This window comes from Scleropages formosus, chromosome 3 (genome assembly GCF_900964775.1).
Source record: "Scleropages formosus chromosome 3, fSclFor1.1, whole genome shotgun sequence".
NCBI lineage: Eukaryota > Metazoa > Chordata > Actinopteri > Osteoglossiformes > Osteoglossidae > Scleropages > Scleropages formosus.
In genome coordinates, this window is record NC_041808.1 from 15,469,968 (window position 1) to 15,492,331 (window position 22,364).

The following is a 22,364-nucleotide window of genomic DNA, read 5'->3' on the forward strand; positions in this document are numbered from 1 at the left end:
ACACACACACACACACACACACACACACACATTTTCAGAACCGCTTGTCCCATACGGGGTCACGGGGAACCGGAGCCTACCCGGGAACACAGGGGCGTAAGGCCAGAGGGGGAGGGAACACACCCAGGACAGGACGCCAGTCCGTCGCAAGGCACCCCAAGCGGGACTTGAACCCCAGACCCACTGGACAGCAGGACTGTGGTCCAACCCACTGTGCCACCGCACCCCCCACACAAAAGTCAATATAACTAGGATATTACAATAGAATACAATTTATGAATTCAAAAATAAAGTGGCTGTGCTGGCCAGAATGGGCTACTCTTCTTTTGACAAGACTGACCACAAACATGAAGCAGACTCCTTGGTCAGGAAGGTAGAGGTAGACCCACAACTTTCTGAGACTCATTAACAAAAAGCAATTCTATGTATATGGGGAGAGCCCATAGCTTTTGTCTCTTCACAGAAATTACAGCGTTCACAGACCATGTAAAAACAGAGTGCTGAAATAGTCCAGCTCATCCCTCAGGTGAAGGAGATTTGTAGTTATAATGTCCACTATACATAATACTGTCCAGTGAAAGTCCAGCCCCAACAAAGGTTACACTGTATGTGAGGTTGAAGAGAAATCAACCACTTATACCAAGAACTCTGAAATCATTTCAGAAAATGTATTTTATTAAGGAGGGCGCAGGGGTGCAGTGGGCTTGGCTGGGTCCTGCTCTGTGGTGGGTCTGGGGTTTGAGTCCTGCTTGGGGTGCCTTGAGATGGCCTGGCATCCCATCCTGGGTGTGTCCCCTCCCCCTCCAGCCTTACGCCCTGTGTTGCGGGGTTAGGCTCCGGCTTGTCGCGACCCTGCCTGGTATCAGCAGTTTCAGCCAGTGTGTGTGTGTGAGTATTTTATTAAGCAAAGCAATATTGCCCATTTAAAAAAGGAACATTTGCATATTTATCAAACAATTCCAACAGCGAACATACATATTACTTAGAGAAACTTAGCTGACATATTTTCAAGTTTAACTTGAACACCTTGCACTATATGGGGAATTGCAGTAACACAGATTAGAGACACTAAGCCCTAAACTACTGAGCACAGTAACCTAAATGTAATCAGGTCACATAGCAAATCATGTGGGCTCTGCAAGCTGGGAAACATGCCACTCCCACATTATTCTGACAGGCTGTTTCATCAACACAAAAGCTCATGAGCTTCATCCTGCTCTTTTTCATTTCTTTCTTTTAACATCAGAGGTAAATCTGAATGTATCCTCCACCTCCCACAGTCAAATCTAAATGATAAAATGGACTCCCTGCTTGTGCATCTGCATCTCTCTGATGTATACGGGCCACCTCAGGGTGGATGGTCAGAAGAGTGTTGCACCATGTTGTGATGCTTTAAGGCCACCTGTAATCCAATTTAGACATCAAATGACTTCACAGTCTCATGTTATGTGCACAGGTTTCTAATTGCCTACTAAGAACTAATACTGAGGAAATAAGGAGACCCAAAGATCAGCATAATCTTATGTTCTTGTCCACCCAAGTCCCTGTCAAATTGTTTCTGTATGATTATACTCCCAGCTCCAAACAGTCAAATACCCCAAATCCATCATCGTGTTCTGGCATGTTATCATTCACCCAACTCCAGTTGTCAGTGGTCACAAGATTTCCTGGTTATATTAAAAATGAAGTTATTCATAATGTCAGTCACCGCTCCTAGTGCTTCAAGTATATGCATGCAGTTGTTAAAATTAGTCCTCTAAAACCACCCCTGGTTTACAGGTCATCAATCACCAAATGCATAGATGGCACAGTGCTTTAATTGATCTGGTTGTTTGAACTAATCTGATAGTTTATATGTATATGAAGTATTAAGTATAAGTGCATGAGCACAACAGCGGGGTGTGGTGGCGCAGTGGGTTGGACCGCAGTCCTGCTCTCCTGTGGGTCTGGGGTTCGAGTCCCGCTTGGGGTGCCTTGTGACGGACTGGCGTCCCGTCCTGGGTGTGTCCCCTCCCCCTCCGGCCTTATGCCCTGTGTTACCGGGTAGGCTCCGGTTCCCTGTGACCCTGTATGGGACAAGCGGTTCTGAAAGTGTGTGCGCGCATGAGCACAAATAAGTAATAAATAAGCATGTGGTACACTGCTGTATGTGACACAGCCCAATGGGTTCTTAGACGGTCTGCCATGCAGTGGGTATTGATGTTTCAGAGTTACTCAGGTACAAGAGTCAACAGCAGTCATACAAAGAAATACAATGGCCCTCTTTGACTCTTATACTGGATATGCTGTTATTGTTCCTAATAGCTCCTGCTGAAGATTCAGTCATAAGTATAAATAGTGAAGGGAGAGGGGATAGCCTTGCCAGCAACCTCTTCCTACAATGAATCTGACAGAAAGTCAATTGTATTAAGTAGTGAATAGAAGAGCTTAATTAGGTTAATGAACTTATAACCCATGAAATGAAATAATAAAAACTGGTTCTTCCTTCCCAGCAATAAAGTTTATAATATTTAAGACACAACATACATTATCAGAGCCAAAACTGGCTAATCTATTTAACCCAGTTTGATCAAGTTTAACGATTTTTTGAGGACAATTTACAGTCTACATGTCAAAGCTTTGGTTATAATTTTAAAATCCACACTCAGCAAACTAATAGAGTGAAAGGAGGAGCCTTCTAAAGCACACACAAAAGCATTTGTCTTTTTTTTTCTTTTGTAAACTTCATAAAAGTATTTAATAAATTCAGTTATCTGTTAAGTGCTGATGGATGGTCTTTAATTAATTACCCCAAGATATGTTCCCACGAAACATCACGCAGCTATAAAAGCCGAACAGTGATAATAATTTAATTCAAGTAAAAGGCATACTTGTTGTAGCAATACATTATATTAATTATTTTGTTATTTATAAAAACTACCGAATACTTCATAACGTAGTTCCATCCTCATCACACTGAAATGGCTGTGAGGCCCGCCAGCGTAAAACTAAGGTTATTTTCACAGTCTGTGGTGATGTGTAGATTTCTTACTTACCCCTGACCTTTCATCAAAGATCTTGATACCTCCAAATGAGACAGTTAGAAAGACTTTTTGCTTGTGTTCTCCTTTGGAACGTCCTGCAGCAGCAATTCCCTGTGGGGGATGGAAAAAAATGGACAACATGAAAAAGAAACTATCAAGGGCTTGTCATCTTTACTGCTTCCTGCAAGTTGACAGGTGCTACCTAAAGTAAAGTAATATGGTATCTTTTCAGCCCGTGCGCTCTTTTTTTGGACCGTATATGACATGTGCGTTAACCTGCCTGCTAGCATTCCACTGACTGACTGCATTTGTGAGAGGCCTCAATGCTGCTGTTGCTGAGCTTTCAGATAAGACATGCTGACTCAACGGCTCACAGAACCAAAAGAGAGGCTTTGAAGTTGATGTTCCCATGGATGCGGTCCTTTACCCAGTACAAACAATTTCAGTGGCTTCTATCCAGCCCCTACCAATCAAACAGCCTTTATCCCCAATACCCCTTTCATGTCCACGTTGAGTTTGAAGAAGTAGCCCTTCAAACTCATTGCTCAGTAGCCAGGCAGCTCTTTAAACCCTGCTGTCTGTCCCAATCTGCCTTAGCTCAAAGTCTCGATCAAACTCCTAACAAGGAGGATCTCGCAAGTAAGACTGGACTGGGTGGCAACAGAAGAAGTGATCTGTTCCATAATCAGCCACTTGCTTACATTTACATTTATTCACTCAGCTGATGATTTTTTCCAAAGTGACAATGTTCAGGTACCTACAGTTATTTACCCATTTATGCAGGCACAAAGCCATAAAACTATGCCCCATGTGTTGGAAGATTGATTGATTAGTAGTGTCATGATCAAAGGGCAGTCCTTGTCCACCCTGCTTCCCTGACAGCACAATGCAGGTATTGACAAATGTGCTACTCCTAATGTAGTCTTCAGTGAATGACAGCATGATCTGCTGGCAGCCATCCTTGGGTTCTGGGACAGGGCGCTGCCATAAAGAACACGGTAACTGAGTGCAGCTCATGTCCCTCAAAGGTCAGTTTCATATTGGTCTTATGGCTTTAGACGCTGAATGGCGGCGTTTCAGTGTGATTTCTTTTCCCTTGTAAAATTTGTTTAGCCTCATGCTCTGACTAATAAGTAATCTTCACTCAGCTGTTTGAAAAGCACCCATGATAAACCAACGAACTAATGTACCCTAAACATGCTGACACAAACAGCTCAGCCATTCTTTATGTCAACAAAAATGCAGAATAAAAGCCTTGGACATGCTGACCCCTCCCCTGCCCCTCCTGGTTGCCACCTTAAGCTTCATCATGGAGTCTTGGCACAGCTTGTCCCCCCGTGCGGCCGTGACCTCGTCAATCCCGATCAGCTTGGCCTTGTAGCGGACCCCATCCCCTTTGAAGCGTTTGATCAGCCCCGCCTCGGTGCGGTCCTGGCCTGAGGAGAAGGAAGAGAATGGCACTCAGTTAATGCTAAAAACAAAGAGCCATTCAGAGTCATTCAAAAAAGCCTTATTACAAAAATGCTGAGCAATCTGTGCAATATATACAGTATTTAAGTTAAATGTCAAGCTTATAATCTACCATTTCAGTGTAGTGTACTTAGCGAAACATTTGAACACGGGACTAAAGAAACTACAGAAGCAAAGAAAGAACAAATACAAAACTAAAGTAAAGCATTCGTTTACTGAGATTTTTGTTCAGAAGTGAAGGCATGTATGAAAACCTTTACATGTCGAGAAATGTTAAAACACAGCCAGAAACCACTACCCACACTTTTACCGGTTCGCAGAAATTTCTCAAAGTCTGCTACCAGCATGCTCAGTAATCCACCCCATCCCATGCCCTGACCAAACCTTACATAATTTTAATGAATTCAAGAAACCACGGCCACCTCCACGTCTTTCCCAGCGCTGGCCCATTAAGCTGGAATGAACATTGTCTGTGTCCTTTGGCTTCTCGACAGAGGGGGATTTCAGCAGTTACCAAATTTGCACTCAGTTATAGTAAAACAATAGTAATGTAACTAGCAGGAAAGCGAAGATGTACCTTTTCTGTGAGGTTTCATATTTGCATGTCAACCTAACTGAGTGGATGTGTAGAGGTGAGAGAGACAAGAGGCAGTGGGTGGTGCGGCTCCAAACTGGCCTGCTGTTCACAGGTGACGAGTCTGTTGGCGTACAACGGTCACATGCTGGTCAGCGGAGGGCTTTTGCTGTGGAATGTGAAATGTAAGTGTAGAATGGTGAGTCTGCTGCAGAAGACATGTGGGAAAGAGGCTGTGTTGGGCTGCAGATGTGCAGCAGCAGCAGGGGGAGGCAAATATTCGGCTCTTGCCAGAAGGGCTTTTGTGTCCTGCTGTAGCTCAGCAAGCACAGGAGTACTTATACTTTAGTAAAGACAGAGGCACTTCAGAGGAAAATGGTGTCTGCAAATACCAGGTTTTTTGTGAAAATACAGAAAAAATGAAAAACAAGGCAGTTTAAACATTTTTTAAAGCAATTAATCTTTATTATCCTAAAAGTGAAGATCTGCTGAACGTTTGTCAAAAAAATTTTTAGAAAATTTTCATACGGCTTTTCCAAAGAGGGGGGCTTGGTGGCACAGCGGGTTTGACCGGGTCCTGCTCTCTGGTGGGTCTGGGGTTCGAGTCTCGCTTGGGGTGTCTTGTGATGGACTGGCATCCCGTCATGGGTGTGTCCTCTCCCCTTCCAGCTTTGCACCCTGCGTTGCCATGACCCCCGCTTGGGGCAAGTGGTTTCAGAGAGTGTGTGTGTGTTTCCAAAAACCATCTGGTATTATGGCAGCAGAGTATCAGCAGTTTCACGTAATAATATAGAAGCCAGCCGAATGGTTTTTCGTGTATTCACCCTTTTCTTAGTCACAGCCAACGACCAGTTCAAAGTCAGCATTTTTAAACCAGCTAAAATGTTAACAAAATCAAAAAGAGAGGAGAAAAACAAGAACAAAAGATTATAGTACTTGGGGTACAAAACAAAGAATTTCAGAGGAGAAGTATAAAGCCAGAAATGGAATGATGTGCTTTGTTTCGTCTTCATCTCACTCAACGTTGTCTCTCAGGTCCACTTTGACAGTCTACGCATCAGTGTGGTTGGGCTAACAAGCCCATGCTTCGCTGCGTTTGCCTCGAAGCACAGGGGCTTACATTTAAATTGTAAAGGCGTTTGCGGCTTGTGCGAAAGAAGAGGTCCCCGAAGTTCGGCACAACAGCGCGTGCGTGACGTGGACTACCCGTGGGCGTCGTGCCACTAAGGATGAGCTGCCTGACCGGCGGCACGCGGAAAGGTGGGTAGTGTTCGTCCCCCGGGCCTCCCTGGCAGAGGGGCTTTCTTGCTTGCACACTTGCGTGAAAGGCTTCTTTGGAGAAGGCTTTTGGTCGATTGCCTGCCTGCAGCACTTGCAGCCCCTGGGAGAGCCTATTGTGTAGTCTAGCTTTTGCCCACTTCCCCTTGTCCAGACACCCCCTCCCCATGGCTAAGAGACATATACATGATGTACAGTCACATTCCTGTCCAATTACACACACACACACACACATTTTCAGAACCGCATGTCCCTTACGGGGTCACGGGAAACCGGAGCCTACCCGGCAACACAGGGCGTAAGGCCAGAGGGGGAAGGGGACACACCCAGGACGGGACGCCAGTCCGCCACAAGGCACCCCAAGTGGGACTCGAACCCCAGACCCACCGGAGAGCAGGACTGCGGTCCAACCCACTGCGCCACCGCACCCCCCTGTCCAATTACACTACCACAGATTTGTCATTGTCTCCCATTGTTCTGCCAACCTTCAGTTTTGTCCTGCTCACGTACTTACATGACCTTAAATGCGCCATATCCATTTTATTTACTATGTTAATTTTAAAATGATATCTTGAGTCACAGTCAAAAAACAACCCTTCTGAGTTAAACTGATTTTTAAATACCCAAGTGGGTTCTTTAAGGAGACATATAGACTGTCTCTGTGCAATCAATCTAAGGCAAGGCAACATCATTTTTTCTGACACCCTCTGCAACATGAAGCTTCAGGCTTGCAAAACTGTGTTTACCACGATTGTTTCACACGCACACATTGACTGAAACCGCTTGTCCCAGGCAGGGTCACGGTGAGCCGGAGCCTAACCTGGCGACACATGGCGTTAAGGCTGGAGGGGGAGGGGACACACCCAGGACGGGATGCCATGCCGGTCCGCCACAAGGCACCCCAAGCAGGACTCAAACCCCAGAGCCACCAGAGAGCAGGACCCGGTTAAACCCGCTGCGCCACTGCACCCCCGTTACGATTGTTTCAGGAAGTGGATTAGTATTACTAGGACACTAATACTTTGTCACTGTAAACAAAGGGTAAGAATAAAAACAGTGTGATCCAATCACTTCCATGCCTTAGCTCTTTTACTCATCAAAACATGGTATCTCTCAACTCTCCATTCTGATCTTTCCATTCTGAAAATAGCAGGAATCAACTCGCAGTGGGAGGCAGATCAACAAGCCTTGTTTTTACTTCACATCCACCAGTACATCCTTTCCCCTGGTAGCCCTCTTGGAAGATGCTTCGTTATCTGAACCTAAACTCAAACCCAGACACAAAGAGTCTTTACTGCAGGGGGGTGGGGGAACAAGCCGAGCGGTGGGTTTCTCCGTGTCTACATTTCCGACACAGTCTTTGCACATGTTGCGCTTTCAAAATGGAGCAGAAGAGTTCTGTAAAATCACGCACTGCTTCATAGGCAAGACCTGACAGGGCTTCACAAGTAGGCGAGTATAGAAAGAATGATTCCCCAATGTCTGGAGGATCTTCAAAGACACACACACACACACACACACACACAGACACACAACAGCCAAGGGAGCCAGAAGAAACTCCTATAACATCAACATGATAAATTTCGACACTGTCAACATAGTGAATGTGAATTTCCACCAAAATGTCATGGGCAAATCAGAGACCACAAAAGACCTTTGGGGAAAAGGTGTAAATGAAATACAAGTGAAACAGAATTGGAACATGAAATACAGTTTTATATTATTTGCCTGAATGTCAGTAATAAAATGAAGAGCACATTTTACTGTTACTTCACAAGATTCCTGAGATAAAGTGGAACACCTCAGTCATACAGTAGTATGCAGTTAATACAATAAAAATCACTCACATTTAGCTTTCCCACTTCTGGGACCTAAGAAATACAGGTTTCCCAACATCCTACATGGTTTGGAGACATCTGCAGCACATCTTAGTGACAGAACCATTTGATCATGCTAGGAGCCACTGGCAGGAGGATGAACTGAGCAACACTGACAAAATACAGATACTGTTACATATTTGCTCAGTCTGTAAAGTGTGATCTAACTACAGTACATTTAGCCCTTTAATTTTACACATTTTTATGAATTTGCTCTTCTGTACTTAAAACCAACTGTTCTTGGTGATAATGAATATTCATGTTCAAAGCTGACTGATGCCTCACTATGCATGACTTCTACATAGCATAAGAGGGCATGAATGAGCACAGTTGTGCCTATTTACTTACATTTAGATTTATTTATTTAGCAGATGCTTTTCTCCAAAGCGACTTCCAATGAACTCTGTGCAGCGTTATCAGCCCACACACCTTATTCACCACAGTGACTTACACTGCTAGATACACTACTTACACTGGGTCACTCATCCATACATCAGAGGAACACACTCTCTCTGTGTCACTCACACACTATGGGGGAACCTGAACAGCATGCCTTTGGACTATGGGAGGAAACCAGGGCATCCAGAGGAAACTCTTGCAGAAACAGGGAAAACATGCAAACTCCACACAGACTGAGCGGGGATCAAACCCATGTCCTTTCACACCACCCAGGCACTGTGAGACAGCAGCACTACACGCTGTGCCACTGTCCGGCCTTAACTGATTACTTTTGCATATTACATGTAATGTGAACATTTCATCTGAATCTGTGTACATGGGGATCCTGAGCGATGCAACATTTTATTCAATTACCAAGCCCAATCTGCCGTAATCCATGAATGATCAGAGAGGCTATGATAGGAAAGCCAAATGTCAATAACAGAACACTCCTGGCCTTCAAAGCATTTCTTAATAATGTATCAACTTGACCTCGAACCTCAGATGCTGAAGGTGGTGAATGTAATAGAAAGTGGAAATAAACATGGCAGTATAAAAGCTGTGGTGTCTCCCTACATTAGAAGGCAGGACCTAACTCACAGGAAAGGGAAGCTCGTGACCTTGGAGAGAACGGATGGCCTCTCGCGTGTGATTAGCCTGAAGCTAATGAGCTGTGTGCTGGAGCCAGGGTCCCAGATCGCAGTATGCAGGCAGGGATGACAAACAAGCCTGTCAGCCCTACCTGTCAGGACCACCTAAGTAGAATGAGAACCATCCCAGTGCCCACACCACCTTTCTCGTTTATAGAGGAAGAGAGCCATTAACACAAGGTATCGGTCACAGTTTTGTTTCAGCATGCGGCCAACGGGCTCCTAAAAAGACGAGTCAAGAAATGACAAAAGTTCTACGGTCTATTGATGTTATCAGTAAAAATAGGAGAATTGCTTAAAACAGTGATGACAGTAGTTATGTTAGGAACTCCACATTCATTTGGGAAATATAGGAGATCGTTGTGTTGTGATTTGCTCCTCTAGGCTGACATACAATCCATACCCAGGGATGGCGAGTATGGCAGTTAGGCCACAAAAAAGCACATAACCCAATACCTCTTAGAAGCCCCTTGGACTTTAAGTAAAACTGAGCAAAGCCTAAGGCGACAGGTTTCCCAGAGCTCTCAAAGGTATTTCATACAAGAACCTCCTAACACAGCTAACCAACCTCAACACTTTCAGATCTAACTGACTGCATAAAAGTCACAATAAATTAGACTGAAAAAGCATACAAAGCCAAACACCGCTCTAGACTCCACATCCTGAAAGTTGCTTCGCTTCACTGTATGCAGCGCTGACCTACAGTGCAGCCATAGCTCAGAATAAACCCTATTTGTGCGGCACACCAAAGCCTGATTAACCGGAGTGGGATGAGTCCCATACATATCTCAGCTCGGAATTCTCTCCTCCCACTGCACTGCCACTGCACCAGGCAATAGCACTGTCTAGATTTACTCTGTTTCGCATGAAAATTGATTTATTATCTCATTCCCACATATTGATTATGGCTTTGTAAAATGTTGGTTATCTACTATGCAATTTCTCAATAATTCCTTGTGGAACCACTTTTGCAGAGGCAGTGTATCTTAGCCTACTCTATAATCTTTCTTCTCTTCTTGCCTTATTTATAACATTCCATTTTCTTGATTTGTCTGTTTCTGAAATATCATATGATTTTCTTCTAATAATCTATTGTTTTTGTTTTCCCACTGTTCCCTAATGTCAGAAAAGCATTACTTCCATGACTGTTTTCAAAAAAGTAAAAAGGATTAGATTTCTCACTTTCAAACCTAAATATGTCAGGTAAACCAAGTTGAAGCTATTGTCAGTTGTAATGTTTTTAACCCTACCACAGTGAAATACCATAAAATAAGTGTTACATCTCATCTGATCGGATAAAAACTTTAATAGTTACACACATATGCCAAACATCATATAACCATTAACTGCTACATCTCCAAAGGTACTGTTAAATTGTATGGTATGCATGGTATAAATGCTTGATGGTAGCATTTATACACACACACACACACATTTCCAGAACCGCTTGTCCCTTACAGGGTCACGGGGAACCGGAGCCTACCCGGCAACACAGGGCGTAAGGCCGGAGGGGGAAGGGGACACACCCAGGACGGGACGCCAGTCCGCCGCAAGGCACCCCAAGCGGGACTTGAACCCCAGACCCACCGCAGAGCAGGACTGCGGTCCAACCCACTGCGCCACCGCACCCCCTTTTCGGTAGCATTTATATTTAAACAAAATTCAAAATTCAACTAGTTTATGCTTAGTTTCTTCAGGCAAAATTCTCTGATGGAAAATTAGCTTTTAGAACTGCTAACATAAAAGTGGTGAACTCACTGCTGAAGTTACATCAAGGATAAAATATCACTTTCACAGTTAACATGTTTCGTTAAATTTGCGGGCTGGTGTGTATTTTTGGCATATATCTCTAATTAATACTGGTCAATTTAAAGCAGAATGTTGCTGACTGACGGGGGTGTGGTGGTGCAGCGGGCTTGGGGTGCCTTGCAATGGACTGCCACCCTGTCGTGGGTGTGTCCTCTTCCTCTCCAGCCTTGTGCCTTGTGTCGCTGGGTTATGATCCGGCTCAACGCGACCCTGCTCGGCACAGGTGGTTTCAGCCACTGTGTGTGTGTGTGTGTGTGTGTGTGTGTGTGTGTGTGTGTGTGTGTGTGTGTGTGTGTGTGTGTTGCCGAATGGACAGCTGTTCCTTAACATCACATTCAGCACCACGGACAGCAAATGTCAAGCGTTAGCAAAGCGTAGGAATCACTCAGTTGTAAAAACTCAGCAGAAAACTATTCTATAAATACAAATTGAGCATGGACTTGTTTACTAACATATGAGACCATTATGATGATGATGATGATGATAAACTGTTTGTCCAGTTCAGGTTTATGGTGCTCCAGAGCCTATCCCAAAACCATAAGGCATGAGGCAGAGAATGCCCTGGACAGGACACAAGTCCAACACAGGACGATCAGATAAACACTTACTATTATTGACATTTTCAGTTTCACATGAAATAATGTAGTTAGATATTTCTTCTAGGACAAATGAGTAATTCAGTTCTTCAAGGGTTCTTCAATGGTGGTTACAGGATGATCACTCTTGGCATTTACTCAAGTTTTCTATATGCTTATCCACTCCTGTGTTAAACAAATCCCTACATGAGTCCACCAAAAATGTGATCCAAAAAATATGGCAGATACTTCTCCCTTTGAAACTCAAAATGCCACCTGATTGGACTTGGTGGGGTGGTTCCCTTACCCTCCTTTTTTTCTCTTAATTAAAAGATCTCCTGGCCTCTAAACTTCCAGAACCCGAATCTCCTGTCTTCCATCCCAACGGCATGACTCCAAGTTTGAGGAAATCAGTTTTGCTTTTTTCGACTCTCCTCCTGATGATGGTACCTTAGAGTATCAGAAACATATCTTTCTTTCGACTTGCATCATCCACACAAATTGGATTTTGCGACTCAACGATAGAAAAAAATGCAATCTATGAGAGAAAAAAGCTTTACTTTTATTTAGCACGATCACCGAACAGCTAAAGGAAGACATACACTGTGTTTTATGCCTTGTAATGTGAAGTGGAGTTTTGAGAACGATCACAGCAGATATAGCCCTTGACAGTCTTATCTTAGCCCGTAAACATGCTAGCTGGTTAGCAATAAGACAAGACAGGACAAAAAGCCATTCTGAAACATTGATTTCACTGCCAGTCTTGAATTCCCAGGCTTGGCAACTTCCATTTGCAAGAAAAAGTAAAAATGGAAAGCAGCATTGTCACACTGAATTAACTGAGTGGCAGAGCATTGAAAAACAGCGATAAATAAATCAGAGATCAATAGGTTACCAGAAATAAAATTCTGCATTGCCTGCTTTTATTGTTACTGGATATTAAATTAGTTGACACCTACACCATGTATTCACCTTCATCAAAATGCCCACTGTCATCTATGTAAAGAATTACTACTAAAACCACTAGATGCAGCACGCTGTCTCAAAGCAATGAACCAGTGCTTCATTTAAAAATGGGGTTGCCCGTCACGTACGTATATTTTGTTGCTAAATTTGTGCTTTTATCCAAATACCTGCTGCTCCAAAACAAAATAAAGAGCTTTACCACAGGAAGTTGAAATATTAAGTAATCAACTGGTTATTAAATATAATCTCAAAAATGACCTCAACAAGTACTCCCTACATCTTGCGGACTTTTTCAGTTTTAAGAATGATGCATTGATTTAACAGGCAAAATAATCACCATTCTGTTCCACTCACAAACAGCCCCTTTGAGGGAATGAGTTACCGCAAATCAGATCACACAGTCGGGGTTTTCTACCCCTGGCCTTTGAGCTATACAGAAGTACTTTCTGGGATACGTGCGGAGGAGTGGCAGGTGGCAGCCGTTCCTCACAGCCTGGGTTCTTTGTGACTGGTGACCGAGGAATCATTAAAGAAACGGCCCTCAGCTGGCTCATTCCAACATGGGGCAATGTAATTAAAACAGCCAAAGCTCGAGTCTCAGTTATGGCTCCTGTGCACATCTCTCATACTGCGAAAGAAGTTCTGCAGTCGACACCTTGAAAGCAACATCCATCGTGGACAATAAATAACCTGGTTCCTCAAGTTCATTCCAAGGATTTTTTCTTTTTTTTTTTTAAATATTTTATATTTGCTTCATTACCGCGTTCATCTAAAGCAGTTTAAAGTTTTACCCATTTATATTAGCCAATTAAATCAAGCCAGATGAAGCACTTTCCTTGCTCAAAGACACCACTTCTGGGCCAAGCCCATGTCTTTAATTACTGCATTAGCAGCTACTCAGAAGTGTGACTGATAAAGAAGAGTAGCTTTATGTTCGGAAGTGAAACATCGACTGTTAAACAGCAACGCGTAAAAAAATGTAACACAAAAGGTCATTGAAATGTTCCATAGCACAAGTAAAACTAACAGTGAAAGGTTTTTGCAAAACATGTACTGTATTAAATTCTATAGAGCTCTGCATATTAACTAATAAGGGTAGATTCTCTCAGAGCACTGAGATTTTATTAAATGGATACATAGGGCACTTACAGTTTCCATCACCTTTCAAAAAAACAAGCAAAATACATTTACTTTGATTTCATCTATGATAGAGCCCACCGATTTAGACACAATAACTATGATGCAAAATACCAGGAAATATTTCCAGCTCAGTATAAATAGTTGATGGAAATGAGCTGTAAATCTTGTATGATGGGTACAGATGAACTGAACAGTCCAAAGATTAGGGAGACATTAGCGTAGATGTCTGTGTTAAGACCGTTCATGTGTGCTGCAAAAAGCAGAATTTTCATTATGACTAGTTTGTCCATCACCCATTAAACTGCCAGACAACCGGATGCAAATCACAGAGCAACTCAGAAGGTTGCCTTTGTAAAACTCTGGGCTTGTGTGCATTTTTTACCCTTTAATTTTGTTTGTTATCATCATCACTCTTCCTCATGTCGCATGCTGCATGGTTCTTGTACTGAAGCTCCAGAGAAGGAGCCCAGGAGAGACGGTGGGAGATGTCATCCAAAAAAGGCGCTCTTAACGACCAGCATTCCACTGTTTCCCCATATATTCTGAGATCCTTGTATCAGTCATGTCTTTTCTTTTAATCACAGGGAATTTCAAACTAATTACTTCAGAAAATCACATGGGCACTGACATCAGACCAAACTCAAGCCCGTCTTTACACCTGCCTGCATACACTACAGCCACAATCCTTGAGGGGAAGAAGAAATCCTATTATGATATGACACCAGATCAAGGAGACTGTACTGTTACTGTCAGAAATCACATTTTAACCACCTCAATTAATGTGGGAGTGCCACGACGTCATGCACTGCGGACACTTCGGGCTACACACCTAATTGAAGCAAATTAATTCAAGCTCAAACCAAAGTCATTCTCTGCCAGTGTTTGATTAAAATTTATTAACGGAATGTAGACCAGCGGCCAGTTATGGGTTTGAGCTGTTAAACAACATGTTGGCCTTAATACGAGAAGAGAACATATCACCATTGACATTAAAATAAAATAAGCTGTCTGCTTAATCAGTTTTGAGTCGATGAGTACATTTTTATTCATCGACAAAATACGGGTGTTGAATGGAGGATGATCGAATACACGTTTTGAGCACAATAAGAATTACCTCATCGTCAAAGCAAATCCTCATGCATATTCAAGGCAACACTCAGTGGTGATTGTGGTTTAATATTTAAACAAGGCAGGTTCAATGTCTGCATGTGTCTTCCCAGCTTAGTGAGTTATAAAAGAGGTCTCATAATGCACCTGGCGGGGGTTTGGTGCTGAGTCTGTCTTGTCACACAGCACCACAGGAAGAGCCCGAGGACAGGCGAGCCGCAATATTCAAACGGAATACAAAGCAACCTTTCTCCTCACGAGCAATATGTTCTTAGACGTCTCTTTAAAAATTATAAAATGGATTAATTATTAAAACCAACAATTAGAGTGGAAAACTAAAGTGCCCCGAGGGACATCACCACCAGCAAAACTGAGATAGTTCCATTTTCAATGGCTAAACAGTTTGTTGGTTTTACCTTCAGTTGCATATTTCAGAGTGGAGTGCTGATGAGAAGACAGCTCAGGAGGCAACATAATATTTAGTGATAAGTATTCCCCAGTTCCAAATCAGGGCTGAATAAAACTTCCGTGATGGAACCGTCCAGCCATTTATCACCTGGGGTGCTTAAAGCATGCCTCTTTTTTTTGCATAGCAAACTAATTCATATCATGGGGTGGAAATATGCAAATTTTAGTTGACCAGAATGGGTTAAAAACTTGTATTCAAGAGTAGAACTATTAGAACTATGAGCCACGCATTAGTCCTATATTATAAAAAGTAAGGGGGGTTATCTAAATAATGTATACTGCTTTCGAAATATTCAGTGTCCAAGAACGAAGGCCACCTTTACTCTAGTGATCATTTTACTTGGGGAAGCTGAGAGCAGCAGCACCACTGCAGGACAGGAGGAACTATAACTCAAAATGCCAGCATCATCCACTTATTCCGCTTGGTCTATTGCCATCGTAAAAGGGAACTGGGTTTGCTTTGAATCTGCCTACAGCAGAGTAAGGAGGCCTACAATCATCCAAATAAACAGAAGGGCGATTTAAATACGCAATACTCACACACTCTACTGTTGCAACGACAGCAACGTGTGCGCAAACGCAACACTAGGCACACAGCCCATTCGCTAGGACAAAGCTAATTAATCCTCACATATCTATTTTCTAAACCCCTCTCTCTGCTATCAAAGATTACGTTTGACAGGCCAAATAGGATGCTGAGAAGCTGTCGTGGAGCGGTGTGAAGGAGGAAAATAAAATCAGCAAGATAGCAAGAGATGCCCCCCCTCCCCCTGGTTGAATGAAGGATGAGATGAGTGACGGGGCCTGGAGGAGGGAAATGGTAACGCACCTGCCCCGCCTCACCCTTCTGTATATGCAGCTCCTGCGTACTGCCACCACATCAAACACATCACGCTCCTCGTAACACCACCCAATTACAGGACAGTGCAAACAAACCACACAAGCGGCCTCATTATGCATATGCAAATGAGAATAAATGCAATTGCGTACGTCATTCGGGAGCACTTTTTTTTACTAGTTTAGCTTCACACTGCTAAACATCCCACACAGGGCAGCTGTAACAAATCCACATAAAGCATTGATCTGAGAAGTTGGATCAGGGAATATAAAGGAATTTTCTGTTGCACAGAAAAAAACTGCTACAGGTATTATTGTAGCACTGCGCTGGGCTTTAACTACAGGCACCTCTTGATCATGGCCTTAGCAGAGTGTCTCGAAAATCTATATACATTTTAACAGAAGATAGTTTAGAATTGTGTAGATGTTAATTACGAGCATTTTGACCTACTCCAAAATTTGTCACAAACCATACTTTCTTTGGGCACCAAATCCCTACCTCCAATAAATTATTTAGGGGGAATTGTCTCTATATTAAAGTATACATTTAATATATATCTACATTTATTGACTCATCTCATCCTTCATTTTTTGACACACTTCATGTTTTACATCAATATTGTTTCGTTCAAAATAACTTTTACTCATTTAATAAAAGCTGAGTACTTTTTGCAGCATATGATGATGACATGTGATGATGTGTAGCGTCCATACGAGAGTCCGACATGGACGAAAAGCATATGACCCCACGTATAACACAGTGTATTTATAAGTGCACAGTGACAACGGTAAAGTACAGTGTGGAGGTGAAACGATGAACACTGGACAAAGAGACACACGGTGTACAAACACAAAAATGAAAAGTGAAACCCAAACCCATGAGTATAACTCGAACAAAAATGGATCACTGGACCTGGAGCGGAGCACAAGAGGCAGGAGTAGACAGAACAGGACTAGAACTCGGGACTGGAACATAAACACCTATGGGACAAGACTTGGGAAACAGGTAAGTAAAGTTCACTAAGAGATCACAATGAAATGCTGATTGGCCGCTTGCTCCTTTTATACCTCACTAACCATCGGATTGTGAACAGGCGAATGGGTCTGGTCTCATGGCACTGAGGGGTATTGTCCCTGTGGGCCATGACAACATGAGAATAAGTACCTTGCCGTATTGGAACCGGAACCAGTAACCTTGAGATTTCAAACTCATCTCTTGAACCACCTCTTCCACTTTTTGCTGCAAGGCTTTGTCAACGGCTTTTTGGAGAGATGGTGCAGCAACTGCCAGAGACCAACAACCTAGTTCTTTCTCCAAGGGGTCCTGGCAAAGGGAGAGGACGGGGAGTAGGCAAACAGACAGCGAATGCTGAATGAATTGCAGCAGTGGTTCTGTGTGCTCGAACAGGCCGCTTATGTATTTGGATCAATAAATATATCTAGAAATAATGTAGCACGTATGCCGCTTTACCCAGCAGCTAGGTAAAGCAGGGCTTGTGTTGTAATTCATGAACAGCTACCGGAAATAGCGGTTCATTCACAGGAAAGTCCCAGAACTCCAGGAAAAAGGGTAGAGCTCAGGAAGACCACAGGGGACAGAAGTAGCCCTGGAGTGGAACTGAGTTATTCCCTCCAGTGCCACACTTTTATCATCTTAGTGCTGTTTCAACTCTGCCGCCCAAGTATCATACTTCCTCTGACAATGTGCAGCTCTTTTACCGAACCGCGTGTTCATCTTTAATGTCTCCTGTGTCTTAGACGTCGTTAACAGGACTCGGTCACCTCAAATTAGACTAAGCAGTTTTCACGAAATAATATCAGTATAAAGGTTGTAAGTGCAGTATCATTTATAATTCATGGACCGAGTCGTTCTGAGTTAACTCAACCTGTTCCGTGAGCTGACTTTGGTCCTGAGCGCTCAGACAATCAGGTAAATGTTTCGATCCATAACCACGTACCTATAAAACATGTCCTTTGACTTTTCTGACATTCTGTGTATCCTGTAAACTGTATCTATTGTGTTTTATGTTGCCCTTAGACCGAAGCAAGTGAGTATCTAGTATAGTACCAAATGAACTTAGCCGAAGTAGTAGAGCAGCTTAAAATGGCTATTATTTCTGTCAGACCCATGTTTAAAATTACACTTAATTACATATTAAGACAATAATGACTCGACACTAAACACTGCGCAGATTTGCATATTTTAAAATTTGGTGAGAGGTCAGCCATCAGATACTGCTACATGAATACGGTAATAGTATCACTTGATGTTTCAAAGGATTCTATGAAGAAACTGGAAAAAAAGTACAATTGCTTTTCCCCAGTTCATTCCACAGACTCAAGAAAATTTTATGGAACCTCCTTGTTTTTACCTGCTTTTTAATTTCTTCCAGGCGCCATTCAAAAACGAACTGCCGTTTTAACTGCGTGACTCTCGAAGTGCACCGTAGTTGTCAAAATTTCAGTGATCCACTTGAAAGTGTTGTGGTGTAACGCTGTGGTGTAGTACTGTACATATTCCTAAGCGTACAGTCTTGCTGATCGACAGGCGCTGTGGAGTGTGTGTCAAGAGAGCTACTGTGGAGTGTGTTTGGAGGGGGGGGTTTAGGCTGTGGACCGCATGCACGCAGGGATGGGCTTCACGGGCCAGTCAGAGAGTTGAGCTGAAGGTCAGGGGGACAAGGGAGCAAATCTCGACATGAACCAAGGGCACGTTAATCACTTTCCGTTTGATGAGTTCACTAATAAAGGAGCCACCTTGGTCCACCAGAAGCAGGCCCTGTGTGCGCTACCCCTGAGGAGAAAATGGGAGAGTTGTGGAGGACAGATGGCGCCAGGTGGGGCGAGTTGCCTTCCGGATATGCATTTGGCATCGCGCGGTTCTAAGGGAAGGTCCCACCCGGGGGCCCCTGAATCTGCGTTCCACCATGCGCGACCCTGGTATCGCATGACCCAAGGCTTGTCTACAGGGACCCCCCACGCTGGTCCTGCTAGGCACGGCGCAGGAATGAAACCACAGGCGTGCTATCTTACTGGATCATGCAGATGGGGCTCAGCCCATCAAGCCACGGTGATTAATCATGATTACACAGCACAGTTCCTGGAAAACACTAATGGGAAATTAGTCGAGTGTGCATCCCCAATGCGGTGCATCATTTGTCTATCTATCAGCCTGCAGCAGCAGGCATCGCGCCTCTTTCATAACGCGCACACTTTGTGGAAACGTCCTGGATGCTGCAACCGTGTGAACTGATGCTTATAGCAGAACGGCATTTGAATCAGTCGCTTGCATCACAACAGCGTGTCTCCTGTCATTGTTTTCTGCCATGACGATGCCGTCTGCTCGCAAATAGACATGGGCTTTGTACCTTTTCTGGGTCCTGACGTCAAAGCCAATAGCGGGACAGAATTCGGCAGGATGGATGCATCCCCTCCCTCCTTTCTATATGGAAGTGATCAACTTTTCAACCTCCCTTGCTGTAGGAAGAAGAAAATGCTGTCTCAGGTTTTCCACAGATATGCAGTTAATGGCTTTAGATCTGGTCGAGAGAAAAGACGCATTGCCTAACTGTGTTGTTCTCATCAGCTGCTTTGTGATGCACTGGCAGATTGATAATGAGATAATAAAATACTGTAGATGAGTTCACCCCTACTCTGTGATGTAGCTGCATTTATGGTGGCATCTTCTGGTCTAAAGTCAGACCTGGACCTCAGGGTTTTCTGCTTGGACTGTCAATGACGTACTCCATATATCTTCTTCGGGGGGGGGGGGCTCAGAATTCTACAGGATAAGGCATACAAGTCTGTCATAAGGGAATGATAGATCACAGAATCATTTTGAACGTGACATTTGGTGACTTCCACTCTTTTTCACGAAGCACAGCCCTCCGAGTCCCCACTCTGATTTCCAGAGAGGCGCCGGAATAAGAGCTCATTTGTCACTACATCTTAACCTGCTTTTAATTAGGAGGTAATTAGTCGCATGAATGACGGCAAGCCGGTCGGAGAGGGGGAGACCGAATTAAAACAAGTCTCTTTCAGATATGATGCAAATTTCGCTGTGTTGATTTAACTAATGTGTTTTCTAAAGTGCATCAATTAAGAGTTGTATGTGCGCACACCTGTGTCTTGGCCAATATGCATGTGGGTGGTTTATTGTTTGCACTTTGCATAGACTTTGAATCACCGTGAGTTCTTGTGTTTAATCATGCTTGTGCTAGCAAGAGGTGTAGCTATGGCAGGGGCTGGGGATGAACATGATGGACAGCTCCCCACTGTTTGCCCCATTTCAGCTCAAGGTAATGATGACCAGCAGCAGAAAAATCAAGATGGACATTTAAGGCAGGTGATCTGAGAAAGTGTTATGTGTAAATGAAGGTCTTTTCATGTGGGAAATCTGATGTTCTGTTGCCTTTGTCCTTCTCATATGGCCCAATCTACACAAAAATGAGCTGCACTGCAGGTATGCCGTATGTTTTCATTATTTTAATTTTTAGCCAACTCTTCGGAACAGTGTGTCTAACACATTTTCAGACTTATGCAGATGTATGGATGAATGGATATTCTGCTACACCACTTCAGTACCACAGGACTACAGCAGGGTCCCTTATAAGACCTGAACCAGCAACCTCCACTTTTCAAGGTTCCACAACCGCCACACTACGTACTGCCTATGCATAAGTTAAAATCTTTGCAGGCCTGTGAGTCTGTATGTCTATGTATGCATATGAGTACCCGCATATTTGTAGAAGTGCACATGCATCCTGGAATGCGTATGTCACTGTGCATCCTGGCGCACTGGGGGCTCTGAGCAGAGACCTGTGCTTGACATGAGTTCTGACAGGTGTGCTGTGATGCTGTGCCGTGTAAACAGGTCCTAGGAGTATGCACTGCAGTGCCCTACAAAGAATGAAGGCTGCCATTGCATCCAACTGTATCCATCTGTAATGCACACTCAAACAGCTCTTCTCACTGAGAGGCAAACTGTGACAAAAAGCAAACAGAATGTTCATTCCCACTCCAAGTTAAGTTATGCCATTTAGGTCCCCACTTTGGCAGGCACTGAAAAGGCAGTTGATAATTGGAAGGTCCAGTCATGGTATGGACAAAAAGGCATGAACTGACTGGGAAGCCTCTGCACCAGTTGAGCTCACTTGGGAACAGCCAAATTTCTCGGGGGAAAAGAAAAAAAAAAAAAAAAACTAATTCACCGGCATTTTGATGCATTAAATGACCAAATGAAACATACACGGGGTGTTATTTAGTTTAAAATCAACAGTGGAAGGGCAAAGGGTTTCAAAGGGTTTCTGCCTTATGCAGGATTATGTATGTATTCAGCGTGCTACGGTAAAGCAAATACAGCACATCATTAGTGAGCCAGTGAAACTCTGCTATTGTCTGAACTCATTAATCACTTTGTTGGAAATAATTTGTGCTTTCTCAACATCAAAACCATAGGAAGGCAACTTCTTTCATTTTTTTGTAATCATTCAGCCTACGATTTGAGAAACCTTCAGTATTTCATAGAAGGAAATGACACACATCAGCAGCTGCCTTTGTAGTCAGAAACCAAGTGTTTAGTCTTTCAGTTCAAGTAACAAAATCTGTCTCCTGAAAAAAAAAAAAAAAAAAACCCTTTAACTGTCTTCATATTTAAAATCACGAAGAAAAAACATGATGATTTACCGCGTCTTTTTTTCGTGATCCGTGGTGCTTCGTCCTTTGTCCTCCCAGTTGGGAACCATAGTGCATTAAATGTACAGCATGAAGTAAGCAAATCTGCCTCACCATCTGCCTGCACCTCTGCTTGTACACTAACAGCATTAGCACACAATTTAAACTGAGATTTTTAATTACCATGCCTGAGCCATGCATGGCACCGCCCGTGAAAATGAAGACTGCGCTAATCACGGCGCCAATTACAGAATTAGTGTGTGCTAAGCAGTGGTAAACATCATTACAGGTATCTGATCGAGTGGCGCACACTTTGATGGTACGAATGCAGCAGGAGTTTGATGCTAAAAGAAAAGTGGGAGATAGGACTTCATGGTTAAGTAACTCAGGTAGAATTCAGAGGCAGGGGCTGGTGGCTGGAGTGCTGCTGCTGTAACTTTCAAGGCCACTACAACAGCACAGAGTGTGTGTGCTGCCGA

At 43.5% G+C, this 22,364-nt stretch overlaps 1 protein-coding gene across 1 annotated transcript in view; it reads right to left on the reverse strand.

Moving 5' to 3' along the window:
- LOC108935187 (disabled homolog 1-like) overlaps positions 1 to 22,364 on the reverse strand; it is an 87,496-nt gene that overhangs the window by 27,665 nt on the left and 37,467 nt on the right. Inside the window, exons 3-4 of the mRNA XM_029250713.1 lie at positions 4,320 to 4,459; positions 3,036 to 3,134 (exon numbers count right to left, since the gene is read on the reverse strand). Coding sequence (XP_029106546.1) covers positions 3,036 to 3,134; positions 4,320 to 4,459 — 239 coding nt within the window. The remainder of the gene's footprint in view (positions 1 to 3,035; positions 3,135 to 4,319; positions 4,460 to 22,364) is intronic.